Raw genomic sequence first — 18,545 nt, forward strand, 5'->3', positions numbered from 1 at the left:
GAGAGCTGGGGGTGCAAGGCCGGAGAGGAGTCGGTAGAAGACAGAAAGACCACCTACCTGCCTGCGGTGAGTGAGTGAAAGGCCCTCAGAGATAGCTTCATCGCGGGAGATTCCAATAATTCTGAAAGCTTTGGTTTCAACAGCGTGAAGCCGAGCTAGGTGTGAGGCAGGAGCACCGGCCCATAGGGGAGAACAGTATTCCATTGAGCTGCGGATGAAAGCCTTGTATGTGGTGAGGAGCTCAGGTGTGCCGAGGAAGGACTTCGCACGACGGAGGATGCCCAGTCGGCGACTGGCTTTGGAGGCCAGCTTGGAAATGTGGTTTTCCCAAGAAAGATCATGGCAGATAGTGAGACCCAAAATCTTGAGCGACAGAACTTCTTGGAGAGGATTGTTGAGAAAGTAGATGGGAGGGTTGTCCAGTCGATCTTTTCGGAGAGACATAGTAAGAGTGTGAGATTTGTCAGGATTGAAAGACATGTTCCACTTGTTTGACCAGTCTGTGATTTTGTCCAGGTCTTCAGAGAGTGAGGAGGCAGCAGACTGCCGATCTGAGGGAAGAGGAATGGAGCGGCAGAGAGTGGAGTCATCAGCAAAGAGATAGAGAGGATTTTCGAGAGAGTCAGAGAGATCATTGATGATCATCTCAGAGAGATCATTGATGACCAACAAGTTCAAAGGTCAAGGTTGAGTAAAGTCACCAATTTTCATCCAATTGACGTAAAATTTTAAGAATTTGCATATATGGTCACATAATTCCCACACATACATACATAATATACATACAAAATATCACATACATAATATATGGTACATACATACAACATGTCACATACATAATATATGGTCACATAATTTTAAGAATTTGCATATATGGTCAGTGGTCACATAATATCCATAATTATGGTAACATAATTCCTCCCGCTCCCTTTATTTCGTCTTGTGTCCGTTTTTTTTTTTTGTCATTAATGTTAGCTCTTACATGAGCCTCGATCTTGTATACAAAAAAAAAAAAAAAATTGGTTCACCAATCTAGGTCAAAATGCTAGAAGCCGATTGCTTTTAGCTCAAAAGGTCAAAGGTCAAGGTTGCGTAAAATCAACAATTTTCACCACATTGACCTGAAATTTAAAGAATTTGCATATTGGGTCACTGAATTGGTTCACTCATCAAAAGGTAGAAGTCAATTGGTTTTTATTACATCAAAAGGTCAAATGTCAAGGTTGCATAAAATCACCAGTTTTTGTCCAATTGAGCTGAAATTTTAAGAACTTGCATATTGGGTCACAGAGTCTGTTCACCAATCAAAAGCTATAAGCTGATGGGGGCATAAAATCATCAATTTTCATTTTGTAATTTTTTTAACCGTTTTCATTATTTTGAGCATACGGAAGAAGATGATGATGATGTCTGAATACAAATGGTTGCGGACGGCCTTTGCATTTTCAGATGCTTTCTAGTTATGCATTGTAACAATTTGTGGAGTGAATTAAAAAAGAAATTAAATTACATATATTAAAACAAAAAACAAGTGTTCTCACCCCTTTTCCCCGCGCTGCTCTCTCTGGTGCCTGCAAGAGATGCGATAAAATTAGAGTTTAATACACGTTTAATCTGCCCAGCAGGCACCCTTGCCACAAAGTCATCTTCAAACAGGATGTCCCCAATCCATTGACCATCCTTTAATCCAAAATAGTCCTCAAACCATTTAAAATATGACAATGAAAAATTAATTTAACCTTAAAGGTTACAAAAGAGAGTTAAGGAGCATTTTGGTAAGAAGTTCAAAAGGGGGCATTTATTTTGGTTCTGTGAACATCATCCTCATATTACAAACCTTGGTGAACAGCGAGTAAAGAGACCAAAAAAAGGGAAGAATAAGAAAAAAAAATGGGGGGTTGAGTGGGGCAGGGGTTAGTTATATTTAATATTTACAGTTGTGAATGTTTCCTGCTCACCATGTTTTAGGTACGATTCCCAATTCATGCGTATTTGTAAGTCGGTTGCATATTTTTTCGTTTTGATATTCTGAACACGAGGCAGAAATCACGTCACAAACTCTCTTTTGAAACCAACCAACATGATGCTCTGTTTTAATTATAACAGCTAGAATACCCTTGTGTACTCCGGTTTCATACATGGGTTGTTTACGATCTCTGGTTTATGCAGCACTGCCGGTCGTCGGCCAAGGCACCAACCTATACACGAGTACGCATTTGCTGACCGCCACGCTGGCCTATAAAGGTCAGCTGTGGGGTGAAAGAAGGGTGAGCATGAAATACGGATGGTCAAGGTCGAGGACGGTGCACACATTGTGGCACTAGCCACAACTAGCACACACCACAATCGACTGGGAGGCAATCCAGGATGAAGAACAAAGACAAGATCCCATCGTGATCTACACTTGCCATGAGCTACATATGGGGTGAAGAAAATAAAATTGGTGTTGTGGGCATTGGGAAAGGTTCGTCCCGACCGCACATTTATTCTCCCAACCAATAGACACACAGGAACAGTGCTGGCCTCATCATTGATAGCGTGGAAAGTGTAGAGACAACACTGTCAAGGGAAAATACAAGGTCCCAAGATGACACGCAACACCATTCGACCGCACAGTCCTTATCAACCACCTCAGGTCCCCTCTTGGTGGTTAAACAAACAAAAAAACACCACCAGCTGATGAGCGTGTTCCCATGCACCACTATGGGCCTCAACATGAATGTCTCAGCTGTTAAATGCAATCCTCGAACCTAAAGTCATTGGTCTAGCCCTGTATTTAATGCTATTCATCATATCTAAAGATCTTTTTAACCACTGACACACTCGCTCTTAAATGTTTAGTACTTTCTAGAATGTAGATGTACCAGAAACTTGAAATTTGACATACAGATATTACTCGAAGCCACAATTCCAGGAGCAACTAGAACAGCGCTCAGTAGAGAGCATACCTCCGCCTGGTTGGCCATATCATTCAATGTTGAAGAATCATTTAAAAATTATACTAGCTGGATCCAGATCCGGATCTTCACCAAAATTGAATCGATTCTTCCTTGTCACACACACAACCGGTCCAACAAGTTTCGTCCAAATCCATCCATTTCCTTTTGAGATATCCTGCTAATGTTGATTTTAGTCCCGTCTCCCAATGGTGAAGAATCACTTTAAAAATTAAATAATTCTCATATCCGAATCCATATTCAGATCTTCACCAAAATCTAATCGAATCGTCCTTGTGAGACACCCAACCAGTCCACCAAGCTTCGTCTACATCCGTCCACAACTTTGAGATATCCTGCTATGTATCGGTTTTGGCCCTATCTCCCAATGTTGAAGAATCACTTTAAAATTTTTATAGTAGCCGGATCCGAATCCGGATCTTCACTAAAATCTAATAATATAGTCCTTCCTGCTACATCTCTGCCAAATTTCGTCCGAATCCATCCACAACTTTTTGAGATATTTTGTTCACAGACAAACCGACAGGGGTGAAAAAATAACCTCCATCCACCTTTGGTAGCAGAGGTAATTAAATAACAGTTTGTGAACAAAAATTGACCCGCGGAGCTCATGGTACTAAATAAATAAATAAATAAATAAATAAATAATAATAATAAATAAACAAATAAAAATTCCCACCCATGGAGGGCTGACTAGCCAGCTTGGAGGCGAATGTGCAGACCTATAGGCCACCCTTATCACAATGATAGTAAATAAATGAAACAAAAAACTTCTTTGTTTCCTAAAATACATAGCTTTGTCAAAAACGGTGACTTTTTATTTAAAAGGGGTGTGTGTGTGTTTTTTTGTGTGTGTGTGTTTTTTTGTGTGTGTGTGTGTTTTTTGTGTGTGGTGTGTGTGTGTGTGTGTGTGTGTGTGTGTGTGTGTGTGTGTGTGTGTGTGTGCGCGCGCGTGTGTGTGTGTGTGTGTGTGTGTGTGTGTGTGTGTGTGTGTGTGTGTGTGTGTGTGTGTGTGTGTGTGTGTCATTTGCTTATCAATTTAAAATGTGTGAATTTCATTCATCAATCATTTTGGGGACGCCAATGGTTAGTGTCGTGTTAAAACTTGATGTGACTGTCGATAAGAAATGGTGATGACGTCACGACTGACACGTTTTTGCAGAGTTCCGATAACTCAAAATCAGGCACTGGCGTGTGTCCAAAGATAATGGCAAGTCACATGATCTTGCACGGGAATGGGCACGATCGATTGAGCATGATAGCAAGTGTTTGTCTGTTGGTAGTGTTTATGGTGGTACGATTAGAGAAGTATCAGTGGGTTTTTGTCGTTTACCGACGGTGTACAGTGTTTAAGTGTTAAATTACATATTTTAAGTATCACATTTCTATATATATATATATATATATATATATATTGTTGCGGATCTCGGACATCGGCTCTCCCCTTATCAAGGGGGGTTTAATCCCCCAGTCCTTTTATCTGGCCGACCCGAGTCCTGGAAGTTATAACGTTCCTTCCGGTCAGTGGTAAATAGGGTTGTTGGTCGAGTCTTAGTCCAATTACCTAAGTACTACCACCGGCCGTAAAGCAAGGAGATAACTCCCGCCCGAACCACGGCGTTAGTGGACATGTCGAGCGAAGCGAGCCGCGATTCGGGCCGTTAGCAAGGACGAAACCCGATTCTGAGCGGTTTCTAATCGTGCCACGTTTACCCAATTAGAGAAAATACGGATGCGATCGAATGGAGAGGAAACCCAGAAAATAGGAAGAACAAGGATTGGTTTACTAACAATTTACAAGAAGGAGAAGAGGAAACGAAAGAATGTACAGGATAGGAAGAGGAAGAAGAACACAGGGCAGCCTTAAACAGTCTTATTCTTAATACCCAGGACAAACATACACACTCACACGGGGATTGTAGATGGTTGATGGTCACCAGCGAGTCCAGGCTCCAGCCCGGCCCCGGTCCAGGCTCCGATCCAGCGGACGAAACCCGGCAGGCAGCTCCGCATGTAGTTGGAACACGACCGGACAATTATATAGCGGGGGAAAGCTGGTGTCCTATGACGTATGTAATAAATGCAAACTTGTGCCAAACGCCCCCTCTCTCCAAGGTCCTTTCGCACAGCGTGTTTCCAACCAGTCCTTTACAACGCCGATCGTACGACGCCGTCTTTGACAGTTCTCTCATCAATCGTGCCGTATATCACTTCACAAAGGTGCGCTCTCCCGATAAGTCCTCCTTTAATAAGGTCCTCCTTTAATCAGCGCCACTGCATCAGTTCTCCGGTAAGTTCTCTCATCAAGCGCGCCATATATCTCATAAGTCCTTTTGCAATGCGCGTTTCCGAGTAAGTCCTGTGAAAGGGCTTTGCGTTCACGCTTTTATAACGCGACCAAGCGATCGCTCCGCGAGCCCCAAAGCCACGCCTGTCGACGATGTCATTTCAGCCCTGGTTGGCTGGTTATCGCTGACCGGCCACGCCCTGATGGTGGGTTGACGTGGCCACACCTTCTTCCTGGCGCTCGGCCCCCCTTCTCGGGCCTTTCCTCGTGGCTTATGGCGGCGTTGAGCGAGCGCTAAGGCAGCTGCTGCTGGCCGAGGCGCATAACACTTGGGAGGGGCCATGATGTACAGACTGTAGGGGCGCGTAATGGCGTCGCTTGGAGGGGGAGGCTTGCAAAATGAATGGAATGGGCCTACTTCTTATTTGATTGACACAACGCAGATTCAACTATTGGAAACATGGCCTTACCTACACACATACTAATGAAATAACTGAAGTCCTATGGTGACCGACGTGTTGCTTGTGGCCTAACTATGGGGTGCAACCTTTAACCCTTTAATGTCATATTTATTTACAAGAGTGTGGGTTCTCAAAACCGCAACACTGCACCCCCCCTTTTCCAGGCTCGTCCCGAGCCGAAACAATCGGGACAATCTTTTAAATTAGTGTGACACTTTGGTGTGGTTACCCTCTACTTTTGACCTACTACCCTGAGTGCGACAGTTTTAACACTAGATATGTCCCCCCTGCTGCGTTGCGTCCTATCTAACTGACTCATGCCCACAATTAACCGAATTACGGAATTATTCTCAAACTACACATAGAGCCGGTGGGGAGCATTATTTACAAGACTACTATTATTTACACGACAACCCAGGACCTGTCTTTTGTGGAAAAAAGCAGAAAGAATTTGAAAAGAGGAAATGCCATTGCAATGCACTGCACCGATACACCATACCCATATGTACCAAAATGCACCAATTCAAAAAAATATGCACAAAAAGCACCAGCACCAATATGCACAGTCATCACATTTCAAAAATTATAAAGGATGACGTCTTCTTGCGCTTCTCTGCTGGGCCGATGTATCTTGGCTTCTGGCTTGATGTTCTTACTTGATGTTAATTAATGAAAAGGGCACAAACCGCGTCCGCTTTTTTATTTATGGCCAGCAGGGCCAACTCAGGTGGTCCGACTGCTGGGCATTGATGCCACTTAAAACAGTGGTCCACAAGCCAGATACTGCTGGCAGCAAAGGTCTGTCCCAGCAGAGGTGCCAGGCCACAGAACGTGTGGTCCATAAGTGCCAGGCCACAGAATGTGTGGTCCATAGGTGCCAGGCCACAGAACGTGTGGTCCATAGGGTGTACCGGTGCAGGCAGGCATGCAGGCAGCACAATTCAGGGCACCTGCACACTCCCCTCGTGCAAAAAGACCATGGTCCATGAGTGGGGAGGCAGACAAAGCAGAGGTTAGCAGGGGACAAGGGCGCAAGGGTACACATCAATACAAGGCAATGCGACATGAAGGGCGCTGGAGAGCGAGCTGAGAAAGCTCGTCCCTAGCGTTCGTCACCCCCCATGTCACCTACTCTACCCTTGCCCCTACCCTGTATTTACACAATTTACAACTTTACAAATTCGTCTCTACTGTCACGTCCCCCATATCTCCCCTAATCCAAATTCGTCATCAATCCATCCTAAGGAGGAAGAGATGGAATACCCACAGTGTCTCACCCACGTCAAGATGCGTCTTACATTCCAAACATTTGCCAAAACCTGGTGTGGAGTTCTATCACCTTAGTGAGTGGATGCGGATGGTGCGAAGAGATTTTCTCCTAACTATCTTCTAATTGACATTAACACTTTAAACTACCCGGGGTCTTGCCCTGCCAATCCATTGGCCATCTTTACACTATGCGGTTCTAAAAACCAATTCCCATTGACCATATTGGGGCGCTCTACCAATTTGGGGTCTCACTCCCCCGATTTTTCTATACTGTGCCCTCGCACAATTTCGGGGCTGGGTCGTGTGGCTCTCCTAGCAGGTCCTACTTACCTGCGCACCTCCGCCACCCGAGCTTGCCTAGCTCCTCACTACCCTAACCTACCTGGAGAAGGCCTTCCCTGGCGCTTACCCCCTCCATGCCCACCTTGGCATCGGGCTACCGGGTCCTTCCTCTGGATGCTCGGGCCCCACTTAACTCTACACAACACTACCTGGCTCCCACAGCCTACCTGCGGCCTCACCTGGCCGACAGACTACCAGTGGCGGAGTGCTCATCTAACCATACGCACTAACAGGCTTACACGCCCAGCCATTCCATACACTTATGCACCCAACAAAACACTTCTTTACTACTACACGCACCACAGATGTCAATATCCACCTAAATTTACCTACTCCCTCTACCTACTTTTAAACTACCCTCCCCGGGTATTCGTGAAGGGGTCCATCCTTCCCCCATCCACTCCTTCACACCATGCACTCCACTCCACTCATCCCACATTACTCACACCACACCATTTATTCCACACACCAAGCTCTCTTGCACACTCTTGTGCTCTCACCATTCATCCACTTGCACCCCTTGCAAGTCAATCACTCAATACACAATGACACACATCCTCAATACTCCATCCATACACTTTTACACACACACACACATCTTTCACGAGCATTGCCTCATTCGCTCAGATTTTCCCACGCTCCAATTCCTCATTTCAACATGCTCACCAGCAAGATTCCCATACCAATTCCTCATTTCATCCTAAACTTCATGCTCATACACACAGCATCATTTAATCTAACTATTTCCCCTAATACTGGTGCTTCCCCTGTCATCCCTTATACTAAGCACTCCCTCGTCGTTATCATCCAACTACTCTACTCTACGTCCCCACTACCTGTACAATGTCACTACTTAAATCTTAAGTCTCCCAAAGTCATTTCTAGGTCCCTAGACATTTATCCAAGCCCTCCCTGGCTAGTTCATACCGCCAAACCCCATAATCCTATAGCTCCTCTGCCCCAAAATTGAATGGTACAACTACCATTCCTATCACTACCACTACTATTTGTCCATTAAACTTGAGCCTCTCGGTGCGGGAAATACATTTTCGCAGCTCGGCTTCGCAAAGCCAAGCCATGTATACGGATGGTCAGTCTCCGGTAGGTTGGGTCCGTTCGGCATTTTCGATTCTGGGGAGGAGGCATACTCGGGCCGAGGTTCCAAGCTCCATCTCGGCGCCTCACCGATGACCCAACCTCACCCGGTCGGAACACCGCGCCCACCAGGGGGCGGAGGTCCGACCTGGCCTTTCTCCCCCGGAATCATGCCGCTCGCCGCAACGACGTGGCACCGACCATACAGAGCGGAGCCCGGCCCGAATCGTGCACGGCGCTCCTTGCAGGAGCAACGCGGCAACGATCCCCGCCGGCCCCCGCAGCACACAAAGAACACCACGCCCCGAGCGCTCGCGTCGGCTATATGTCGGCCTAAGCGCTGCTCCGGTCAGCGTCGATGCTCGAATCGCATGCTCACATCCACACGTGACTCTTCCCATACTCACAAAACGCGGCGCTCCAGCGCCTCCCATACACTCCACACATTTTGTCATTGCATTCTCTCTCCGTGCACTCTCCCGTGCACACCACCCAGGCACACTCACACACTCCGTTACACACCTCTCTCGCGCACACCCTGGCGCACTCTCCTCCGTAACACTCGTGGGTGTGCACTCTTGCATCCACCCACTCAGCGCACACCTACCCACAGGTGTGCACTCTCTGGTCGCACACCCAATCACGCGCTCTACTGTACATCCCGCACACTCTCCACAACCAACTCAGGTGTGCATCCTCGCACACGCTCCTCATCCATCCCAGGTGTGCATCCTCGCACACTCTCTCCATCCATTTCACTCTCTGTATCACACTCACTCTCGCTATCACACTCTGTTGTGCACTCACCCTCACTTTCACACTCTGTCGTGCATCCTTCCTCGCACTCTGTAATACACTCGCGCTCCGGCGCCGTCCGCACACACGCGCCAGTCGCGCCATTCTCTTTCATACACCTCTCCACGGACCTTCCACAAGCGCCCGGGTTATGCCGGGATCCCAAGCGCGCGAAAAATCCTTTCGCGCCAAACCTCTTCGTGCCATATACAGCCCGGCTTACCTTTGGGATCCTTTTCTCCACACGCACCTGCAAATCTTTATTGGAATTAGGCAGCACGACATCATGATGTGAACACAGACTTTGTACATACTCCATCCTTTCCTCCCGCTGTTGCTCTTCTAAGTCCGCCGTCTCTTCAAACCCAATTTCCACTATTTCTTCGATTTTATTTTCTTTATCCTTGTTAAGCTCGACGACCGCTGGTGCTAATAAAATTTTCTTTTCTACTTCTGCGGTCGTCGGCTTTCCCATACCCCGTGTCGCGATTTCTATCCCGGTCCACCCGGCTGTGCTTTGCTCAGGCTCGCTTTCCCCGCGCTTCTCAAGCCGCGCTACCCCATCGCATACTCGTGTGCCTTTCCCGCTCGACATGCGGTCTATGTCTTCCCCCAATTTTTCCATATCACACCTGGATTCCTCCCTCATTTTTTTAATGTCCCGGGTGAATTTGTCCATTTCCTCTTTCAGCATCGCGGCGAATTGCGTCATGAATAACTGCATTTCTTCAGCACTTATTTGCACAACGGGGTTGGCCCCCGCCGCCACGTGCGAGGTGCCGCCACCTCCTTTACCAGCTGCCGCACCCTTTTCTGCTTCCCTTACCAATTGCCTCTCTCGGTCCTGGGTTAACTCTAATTCCTCATCTACCCCCACCGGCATCCGATCGCCTTGGCTATCCATGGCACGATTCAAAATTTAGGTGTTAATAAAATTTCGGCCGCTTGTAATTTTGACCAAATTTTTCCACAGATAAGAAAATGTGGTTCGGGCTCACAAAGGTGCGCACAAAGGTGCGCTCTCCCGATAAGTCCTCCTTTAATAAGGTCCTCCTTTAATAAGGTCCTCCTTTAATCAGCGCCACTGCATCAGTTCCCCGACACCAATTGTTGCGGCCAATAGCACAATTGGTGTCCAAAATTTGGTCTACTAAATTTAGTCCCAGGTTCCAAATCCCCACTCCTGACTACCAATTGTTACGGATCTCGGACGTCGGCTCTCCCCTTATCAAGGGGGGTTTAATCCCCTTGGCCTTTTGTCTGGCTGACCCGAGTCCTGGAAGTTATAACGTTCCTTCCGGTCGGCGGTAAATAGGGTTGTTGGTCGAGGCTTAGTCCAATTACCTAAGTACTACCACCGGCCGTAAAGCAAGGAGATAACTCCCGACCGAACCACGGCGTTAGTGGACATGCCGAGCGAAGCGAGCCGTGATTCGGGCCGTTAGCAAGGACTAAACCCGATTCTGAGCTGTTTCTAATCGTGCCACGTTTACCCAATTAGAGAAAAGACGGATGCGATCGAATGGAGAGGAAACCCAGAAAATAGGAAGAACAAGGATTGGTTTATTAACAATTTACAAGAAGGAGAAGAGGAAACGAAAGAATGTACAGGATAGGAAGAGGAAGAAGAAGAACACAGGGCAGCCTTAAACAGTCTCATTCTTAATACCCAGGACAAACATACACACTCACACGGGGATTGCAGATGGTTGATGGCCACCAGTGAGTCCAGGCTCCAGCCCGGCCCCGGTCCAAGCTCCGATCCAGCGGACGAAACCCGGCAGGCAGCTCCGCGTGTAGTTGGAACGCGACCGGACAATTATATAGCGGGGGAAAGCTGGTTGCCTATGGCGTATGTAATAAATGCACACTCGTGCCAAACGCCCCCTCTCTCCAAGGTCCTTTCGCACAGCGCGTTTCCAACCAGTCCTTTACAACGCCGATCGTACGACGCCGTCTTGGACAGTTCTCTCATCAAGCGCGCCGTATATCTCTTCACAAAGGTGCGCTCTCCCGATAAGTCCTCCTTTAATAAGGTCCTCCTTTAATCAGCGCCACTGCATCAGTTCTCCGGTAAGTTCTCTCATCAAGCGCGCCATATATCTCACAAGTCCTTTTGCAACGCACGTTTCCCAGTAAGTCCTGTGAAAGGGCTTTGTGTTCACGCTTTTATAACGCGACCAAGCGATCGCTCCGCGAGCCCCAAAGCCACGCCTGTCGGCGATGTCACTTCAGCCATGGTTGGCTGGTTATCGCTTACCGGCCACGCCCTGATGGTGGGTTGACGTGGCCACACCTTCTTCCTGGCGCTCCGCCCCCTTTCTCGGGCCTTGCCTCGTGGCTTATAGCGGCGTTGAGCGAGCGCTAAGGCAGCTGCTGCTGGCCGAGGCGCGTAACACTTGGGAGGGGCCATGAGGTACAGACTGTAGGGGCACGTAATGGCGTCGCTTGGAGGGGGAGGCTTGCAAAATGAATGGAATGGGCCTACTTCTTATTTGATTGACACAACGCAGATTCAACTATTGGAAACATGGCCTTACCTATACACATACTAATGAAATAACTGAAGTCCAATGGTGTCCTACGTGTTGCTTGTGGCCTAACTATGGGGTGCAACCTTTAACCCTTTAATGTCATATTTATTTACAAGTGTGGGTTCTCAAAACCACAACACTATATATACTACATGGCCAAAAGTATGCGGACACCCCTTCTAATTTGTGGATTCGGCTGTTTCAACCACACCCATTGTTGACAGGTATATATAATCAAGCACACAGCCATTCAATCTCCATAAACAAACATTGGCAGTAGAATGGGCCATATTGAAGAGCTCAGCGACTATCAACGTGGCACAGTCATAGGATGCCACCTTTCCAACAAGTCAGTTCGTCAAAATTCTGCCCTGCTAGAGCTGCCCCGGTCAACTGTAAGTACTGTTATTGTGACGTGGAAATGTCTAGGAGCAACAACAGCTCAGCCACAAAGTGGTAGGCCACACAAGTCAACAGAATAGGACCGCCAAATTCTGAAGCACATAAAAATTGTCTGTCCTCGGTTGCAACACTCACGACAGAGTTCCAAAATGCCTCTGGAAGCAACATCAGTACAACAACTGTTCGTCGGAAGCTTCATGAAATGGGTTTCCATGGCCGAGCAGCCGCACACTTGCCTAAGATCACCATGCGCAATACGTCGGCTGGAGTGATGTAAAGCTCGCCGCCAGTGGACCCTGGAGCAGTGGAAACGTGTTCCCTGGAGTGATCTCGCAGTCCGACAGACTAATCTAGGTTTGGCGGATGCCAGGAGAATGCTATCTGCCCGAATGCATAGTACCAACTGTAAAGTTTGGTGGAGGAGGAATAATGGTCTGGGGCTGTTTTTCATGGTTCGGGCTCGGCCACTTAGTTCCAGTGAAGGGAAATCTTAACGCTACAGCATACAACGACATTCTAGACGATTGTGTGCTTCCAACTTTGCGGCAACAGTTTGGGGGCAGGCCCTTTCCTGTTTCAGCATGACAATGGCCCTGTGCACAAAGCGAGGTCCATACAGAAATGGCTTGTTGAGATCGGTGTGTGTCATGTATGAAGCTGCAAATATTCACCGTTGTATCCCGACACCGTGACCGCGGGTTTATTTCGGTTTTTCCGGAAGTTACGGCCCAGCTCGGATGGCGCTGCGGTGAATCGGGCCTGTATCAGGAGAGTCAATAAAAGTGTGCTACAATCGATTGTGGTCTGTCGAGATACCTTACATGGCGACGAAGATAAACATCTAGACCATGACTTCTTTCGGCCATATCGATGAATTCGACCCTCATGAGGGAGATTTTGACACGTATTCTGAGCGGTTGTCTTTCTACTTCGAGGCGAACGGCATCGTGACCGAAGCCCGGATGAAGGCCGTCTTCCTGTCCGTTTGCGGGGGTGAGACATTTACACTCGTTAAAAACCTGATTCGGCCTCGGACAATCCAGGAGCTCACGTATGCAGAGCTCAAGGCCGCTTTGAAGGAACATTGTAATCCATCTCCTTCAGTCATCCTGAGTCGGTTTAATTTTTACATGTGCAGACAGCATCAAGGTCAGTCGATCGCAGACTTCATTGCACACCTCAAAAAACTGTCACATCTATGTGGGTTTGGGGCCACGATTGATGACATGCTCGATGATTTGCTGGTGGTTGGCATGTCCGATGACCGCACTCGTAGACGCCTGCTTGCTGAGAGAAGACTGACGTTCCAAAATGCCAGAGACACCGCCATTTCCATGGAAAGTGCTGAACGCAACGCTACAAGCATCGGTGTTTTCCTTAGTTTGCTTAGTTTTCTACAACTAAGTGTTCCCACATCCGCTTGAACCAACAATGAAGCATTTTGATTTTATTTTACTTTCTTAGACGGGTAAAAAAAATGCTGCCGCTCTGCTTGCATTAACCACTGTATTTATAATTTTAGAAAATAAACAAAGAAATCATCCATTATATTACAAGTTCATTTTAGAAATTCTATATTTTAGTCTTTCAAGTTTAATTTGAAAATAATCCATTATTTTATTGATGTAACACCTTGTTTTGACACCACTCCCCTCCTCTCATGAAAATCGTGAATAATATACAACTCTAACTGAAGCCAGGGTGATGGGTGGTGTCGGGGGTGAGGTGGGAGAGGGAAGAGGAGTGAGGAGGAAAGGAAGGGGAGGGGAGGGAGAGGGGAGCCCATATTAAAAATGAAATTATAATACCGTCTGCCAACACCACCAGGTGGCGCTACACGGCACACATTTACATAGAGAATGTTTGACCCCCTATCTCGCACTACCCCACACTCCCACATGATACCACAGCCACATAGCCTATGTTACCCAATGTATAAAGTTGCATCTGTACCTCGAGTTTGGAGTTTGCAACTTAAAATATGTGGCCGTGCATAGAACACATACAAACAAAGAGAGAGAGGGGGAGACAGACAGACAGACAGAGAGAGAGAGATAGAGAGAGATTTTTGCCTTTTATAAATATACATTAATCCATGAAACATGACCCAAATTTTACCAATCTCTTCCATTGTTAGGAAAGTCCTCAAACCATATGTTGAGCATCAGGAAAGTCATATTATGTATTATCAAGTCTTCATACCATATTGTAACGGATTTGAGAAGTGTAACGGATTTGCGAAGTGTAACGGATTTGAGAAGTGTAACAATTTTGAGAAAGTGTAACGAATGTGAAAAGTATGGTTTTGTTGTGTGTAACTGACCCTCATAATGTAAAGAATGGTCGCAGCTCGTCCTCTTAGTTAATTCCATAAACCTACACACATGACACGATATATCCTTTTAAATAGTTAGTCCCTTATTCTCTGTGTAGGCTAAGGATGTGTTTCCCACTAGTTTGACTCTTCATTGCACCGAATTAAATAAGAGTAGGCCCTCCGACGCCCCATGGCAGCTTCCAAGTGCCAGGTTTGCACTTTGCTGCATTTTCATCTGCCGTCCACTTTGCAGCAGTTGACTCCATTACGCACGAGGTAACGCCGAAGAAGAAAGGCGGGTCTCCACCTCGTCATAGAGGGGAGGAGTAAGTCGGCCCCGCTCATCCAACCCAGAACGAGGGGTTTGGCTTGAGAGGGCGGAGAGAGAACGTTTGGGGAAGGTTCGAAAAGGGTGAAGGGCGGGGCCTATATAACCCGCTGCTGGATGCTCCCAAAAGGAGTTGAGGTGAGCTGAGAGGAGGGATGAGTTCTGGGTCCAGGAGATGCGCTGGAGACGAGCAGGTGTGACCGAGCCGCCGTGAAACGTGCCGCGCTGCAGGAGAAACGGACCGGGGCAACGCAAGGAGCGCACGAGGCAGTACGGAGAAAGGAACTTCGCCCGCGCAGTTTGGGGCCAAAGCTCGGCTTCTTGACGGCGGTGTCTTCTGGCCCGACCGTGCCCAGCACCCGCTGAACCTTCCTTGCCTCTAAAAGCCACCCATCTCCAAGCCATTCCTTCCTGCCTGCATTTCCCCGTGTAAGTGTGATCGTCCGTCTGTCTTTAATGTTGTCCTGGGGTTTATTAATTAAGCTTGAATAGGTAAGCTAACGATTTCACTGTGTGTCTGCTCCTTCCATTTTCTGTATATAACCGACTGCTCTCGTTGCTTTGGCTTGTGAAAATACTTAATAAATCCTGTTATTCCTCCGTACTTCTTCTTCTTCTTCATTCTCGTTCGGTCGCTTTAGAGGTTTCCATATTGAGGAGCTGCGGCGCGATACGGCCAAAGTTTGGGGTGAATCGGGTTTTAGTCAGGGAAGCACTGTTCGGTCGCGGAGCCTCCGCTCGGCAAACATACCATCTTTAACCGTGTACCGTAACAATATATTGAGCTCTGTTATTAATCCTGTAAGCGTAAGGTATTCGATTTTGGCTGTAATCATTATTATTTTTTGTTCGTTTTTATATTTCTTCATCTGATTAACAAGAATACAATCACAGAATATATACATGCATTGTTTACATGTTTGCATCTCTGCGTTTAATCCTACTCATTCGTACACTGGACTGGAGGTTATAAAATGTGTTCTTCGGAGATTTATTTCAACATCTAAAAGGTGGAGTATCCATTAAGTCAAGAGCAAATAACATCATTTATATAGGACATATAGGACAAAAGTTTTTTTTATCTTATCCTGATATAATAATAATAGCCTTCATTATATCCAAACTTAACGATGAAGTTTGAAATCATATCAAACACCTCTGTTTCACATAATTGTTCCTCCTCAGAACTGCCACCCTGAATCATCTGTAGAACTCCCCTCGTATGAATCATATCATCTGTGCAAAAGGCTTCACTATCATCTTCACTTCACGAAATTTTCCGTTTCCGGTCCGGTCGTGAGAGGACGCTGGCGTCACTTGCTCGCCGCTTCTCTGACTGGACCATTGTCCGTATCTTGCTTTCCTGGTGGTCGTGGTGGATTTTTGGCCATCGAGTCTGCCCTCTGCACGGTCCCGGCTCTGCTCTGCTGCTCCTGGCTTCACCTGCTCGGCTCCTTCGCTGTTTCCTCGGGCTCACTCTCGTGGGTTGTGCCCATTGTTTGCAGCGGCGGTGGTGGCGGTTTGCCGCCGTGATCTTGATTAGCGGCGGCGGTCGTTTGCCGCTGCATTTGCCGCTTTGCCTCCTCAACCTTGGCCTCGTGCTCGTCTCTTCGCTCCTGTCTGCCCTCTGCATGGTCCCGGCTCTGCTCCTGGCTTCACCTGCTCGGCTCCTTTGCTGTTTCCTCGGGCCCACTCCCGTGGGTTGTGACGATTGTTTCGCCTCCTCACCCTTGGCCTCGTGCTCGTCCCTTCGCTCCTGCTGGCATGGCTCTGCGGTACTCCGCCGCAAGGCTTCTCCTGCTTAAAACCCGCTCCACCCCATCATGCATCTCTGCAATCAAATCGAATGGACTCCTGCGTCGACCCAGGTACATTCACCGTGGCTCCGGTCGTAAGTTTGTTTATTTACAATCAGGTCACTCCATCCCCATCCTCTGGTCGGCTCAGCGCACTCCCACTCATCGTCCCAACACACCTGGTCACAACAACGCACAAAATCGCACCTCCTGTCTGCGAACCCTGGCCAAATCACCTGGATTCATACCCGCCGTACAAAACAACATCAAGCTCACCCTGTTCAATACCCGGTCCCTCAACAACAAATGCCTCATCCTGAACGACTACATCCTGGAAAATAAACTGGACTTTGTCTCACTGAGACCTGGCAACAACCACTGGACTACTACACGCTCAACCTCACCACACCCAATGGATATTCTTACATCAATAAACCACGCTCGGAGGGCCGAGGTGGTGGAATTGCCGTTATTCACCGACAAGACATCAAGACCAACCTCATCTCCATCTCATCTGCTCCATCATTTGAACACCTGGCTTTTAAACTCTCTGGTCATACACAGTCAGTCATGGCTGTTGTCTACCGCCCTCCCAAACCACACCCATCATTCCTGTCTGACTTCTCCTACTTTCTGACCCAGCTATGTTCCCTCTCCCCCTCAATCCTCCTCCTTGGTGATTTAAATATCCACATGGACTCCACTGACTCCATGCTAACCACTGACTTCACTGATTTACTCACCTGCTTTAACCTCACTCAACATGTCAACTTTCCTACCCATAACCGTGGTCACATTTTGGACCTTGTCTGCTCTACTGGACTAATTTTGCACCATCTCTCTGGCTCCGACCTCACTCTCTCTGACCACCTAGCCATCACTCTGACCATCAACATCCCCACCCCAGCACCAAGGCATTATCGCACTATCAACTTCCGTAAGCTAAACGCTCTTTCACCTACCTCATTCTCATCGACCCTCTCTGAAAAAATGTCCACTTCTCCCTTCGTTGACCTCCACACCCCTTCTGACCTCACTGACTACTACAACCACACTCTCTCCTCCTGCCTTGACCAACTTGCGCCTATAAAAACCAAAACAGTTTCTTTCACCCATTCTGCTCCCTGGTTTACCCCTGAACTCCGCCTGATGAAAACTCGTGCTCGCCAACTTGAAAGACTCCGCAATAAAACAGGTCTCACAGTTCACTCCCAGGCCTACAAGGACCACATACAACACTACAAAGATGCCCTCTCCCGTGCCCGCTCCGCCTACTACTCTCAAATTATCCACTCTGGCTCCGGAAACCCAAAAGCACTCTTCTCTACAATAAACAAACTCCTCAGCCCCCTGAACACCACCACCCAGTCATTCACAATAGACAACTGCATCTCCTTCCTTTCATTCTTCCAACGCAAAATTGAAAACATCTACAACAGCTTGACCACCGCCGCACCCGCTCCCCCTCAAACCACCTGCCCCCCCTTATCCTGCCATCCCCTGTCTCAATTCTCCCCAGTCTCCCCTACTGACCTCTCTGAACTCATCGGAATGAAAACTGCCACCTGCACTCTTGACCCCATCCCCTCCAGCTTTGTCAAGGCCTCCCTTCCTGCTCTCTCTCCACTTATCATTGCAACAATAAACTCCTCCCTGTCTACAGGCATCGTCCCACCATCCCTCAAAATTGCTGCTGTTACCCCCATTCTGAAAAAACCTGGACTAAACCCTGACACCCTAAATAACTTCAGAACCATCTCCAACCTACCCTTTCTGTCAAAGGTTTTGGAACGCGCTGTAGTCACTCAACTCAAACATCACCTCTCTGCCAATAACCTGTATGAAACATTCCAATCCGGATTCCGCTCCAACCACAGTACTGAAACTGCTCTCCTCAAAATCACCAACGACCTTCTCCTCTCCTCTGACGCTGGCAACCTCAACATTCTCATCCTCCTCGAC

General features: G+C 47.6%; 1 protein-coding gene across 4 annotated transcripts in view; it reads right to left on the minus strand.

Moving 5' to 3' along the window:
- LOC137431675 (putative methyltransferase-like protein 25) overlaps positions 1 to 18,545 on the minus strand; it is a 145,383-nt gene that overhangs the window by 60,354 nt on the left and 66,484 nt on the right. For all 4 annotated transcript variants that reach the window (XR_013624175.1, XM_078782313.1, XM_068123266.2 and 1 more), the window contains exon 7: positions 1,542 to 1,571. Coding sequence is in view for 3 of the 4 variants with exons in the window: in XM_078782313.1 (XP_078638439.1) it covers positions 1,542 to 1,571 (30 nt within the window). In the remaining variant the exon portion in view is untranslated. The remainder of the gene's footprint in view (positions 1 to 1,541; positions 1,572 to 18,545) is intronic.

Source organism: Myxine glutinosa, chromosome 7, assembly GCF_964187855.1.
Source record: "Myxine glutinosa chromosome 7, kmMyxGlut1.1, whole genome shotgun sequence".
Lineage (NCBI taxonomy): Eukaryota > Metazoa > Chordata > Myxini > Myxiniformes > Myxinidae > Myxine > Myxine glutinosa.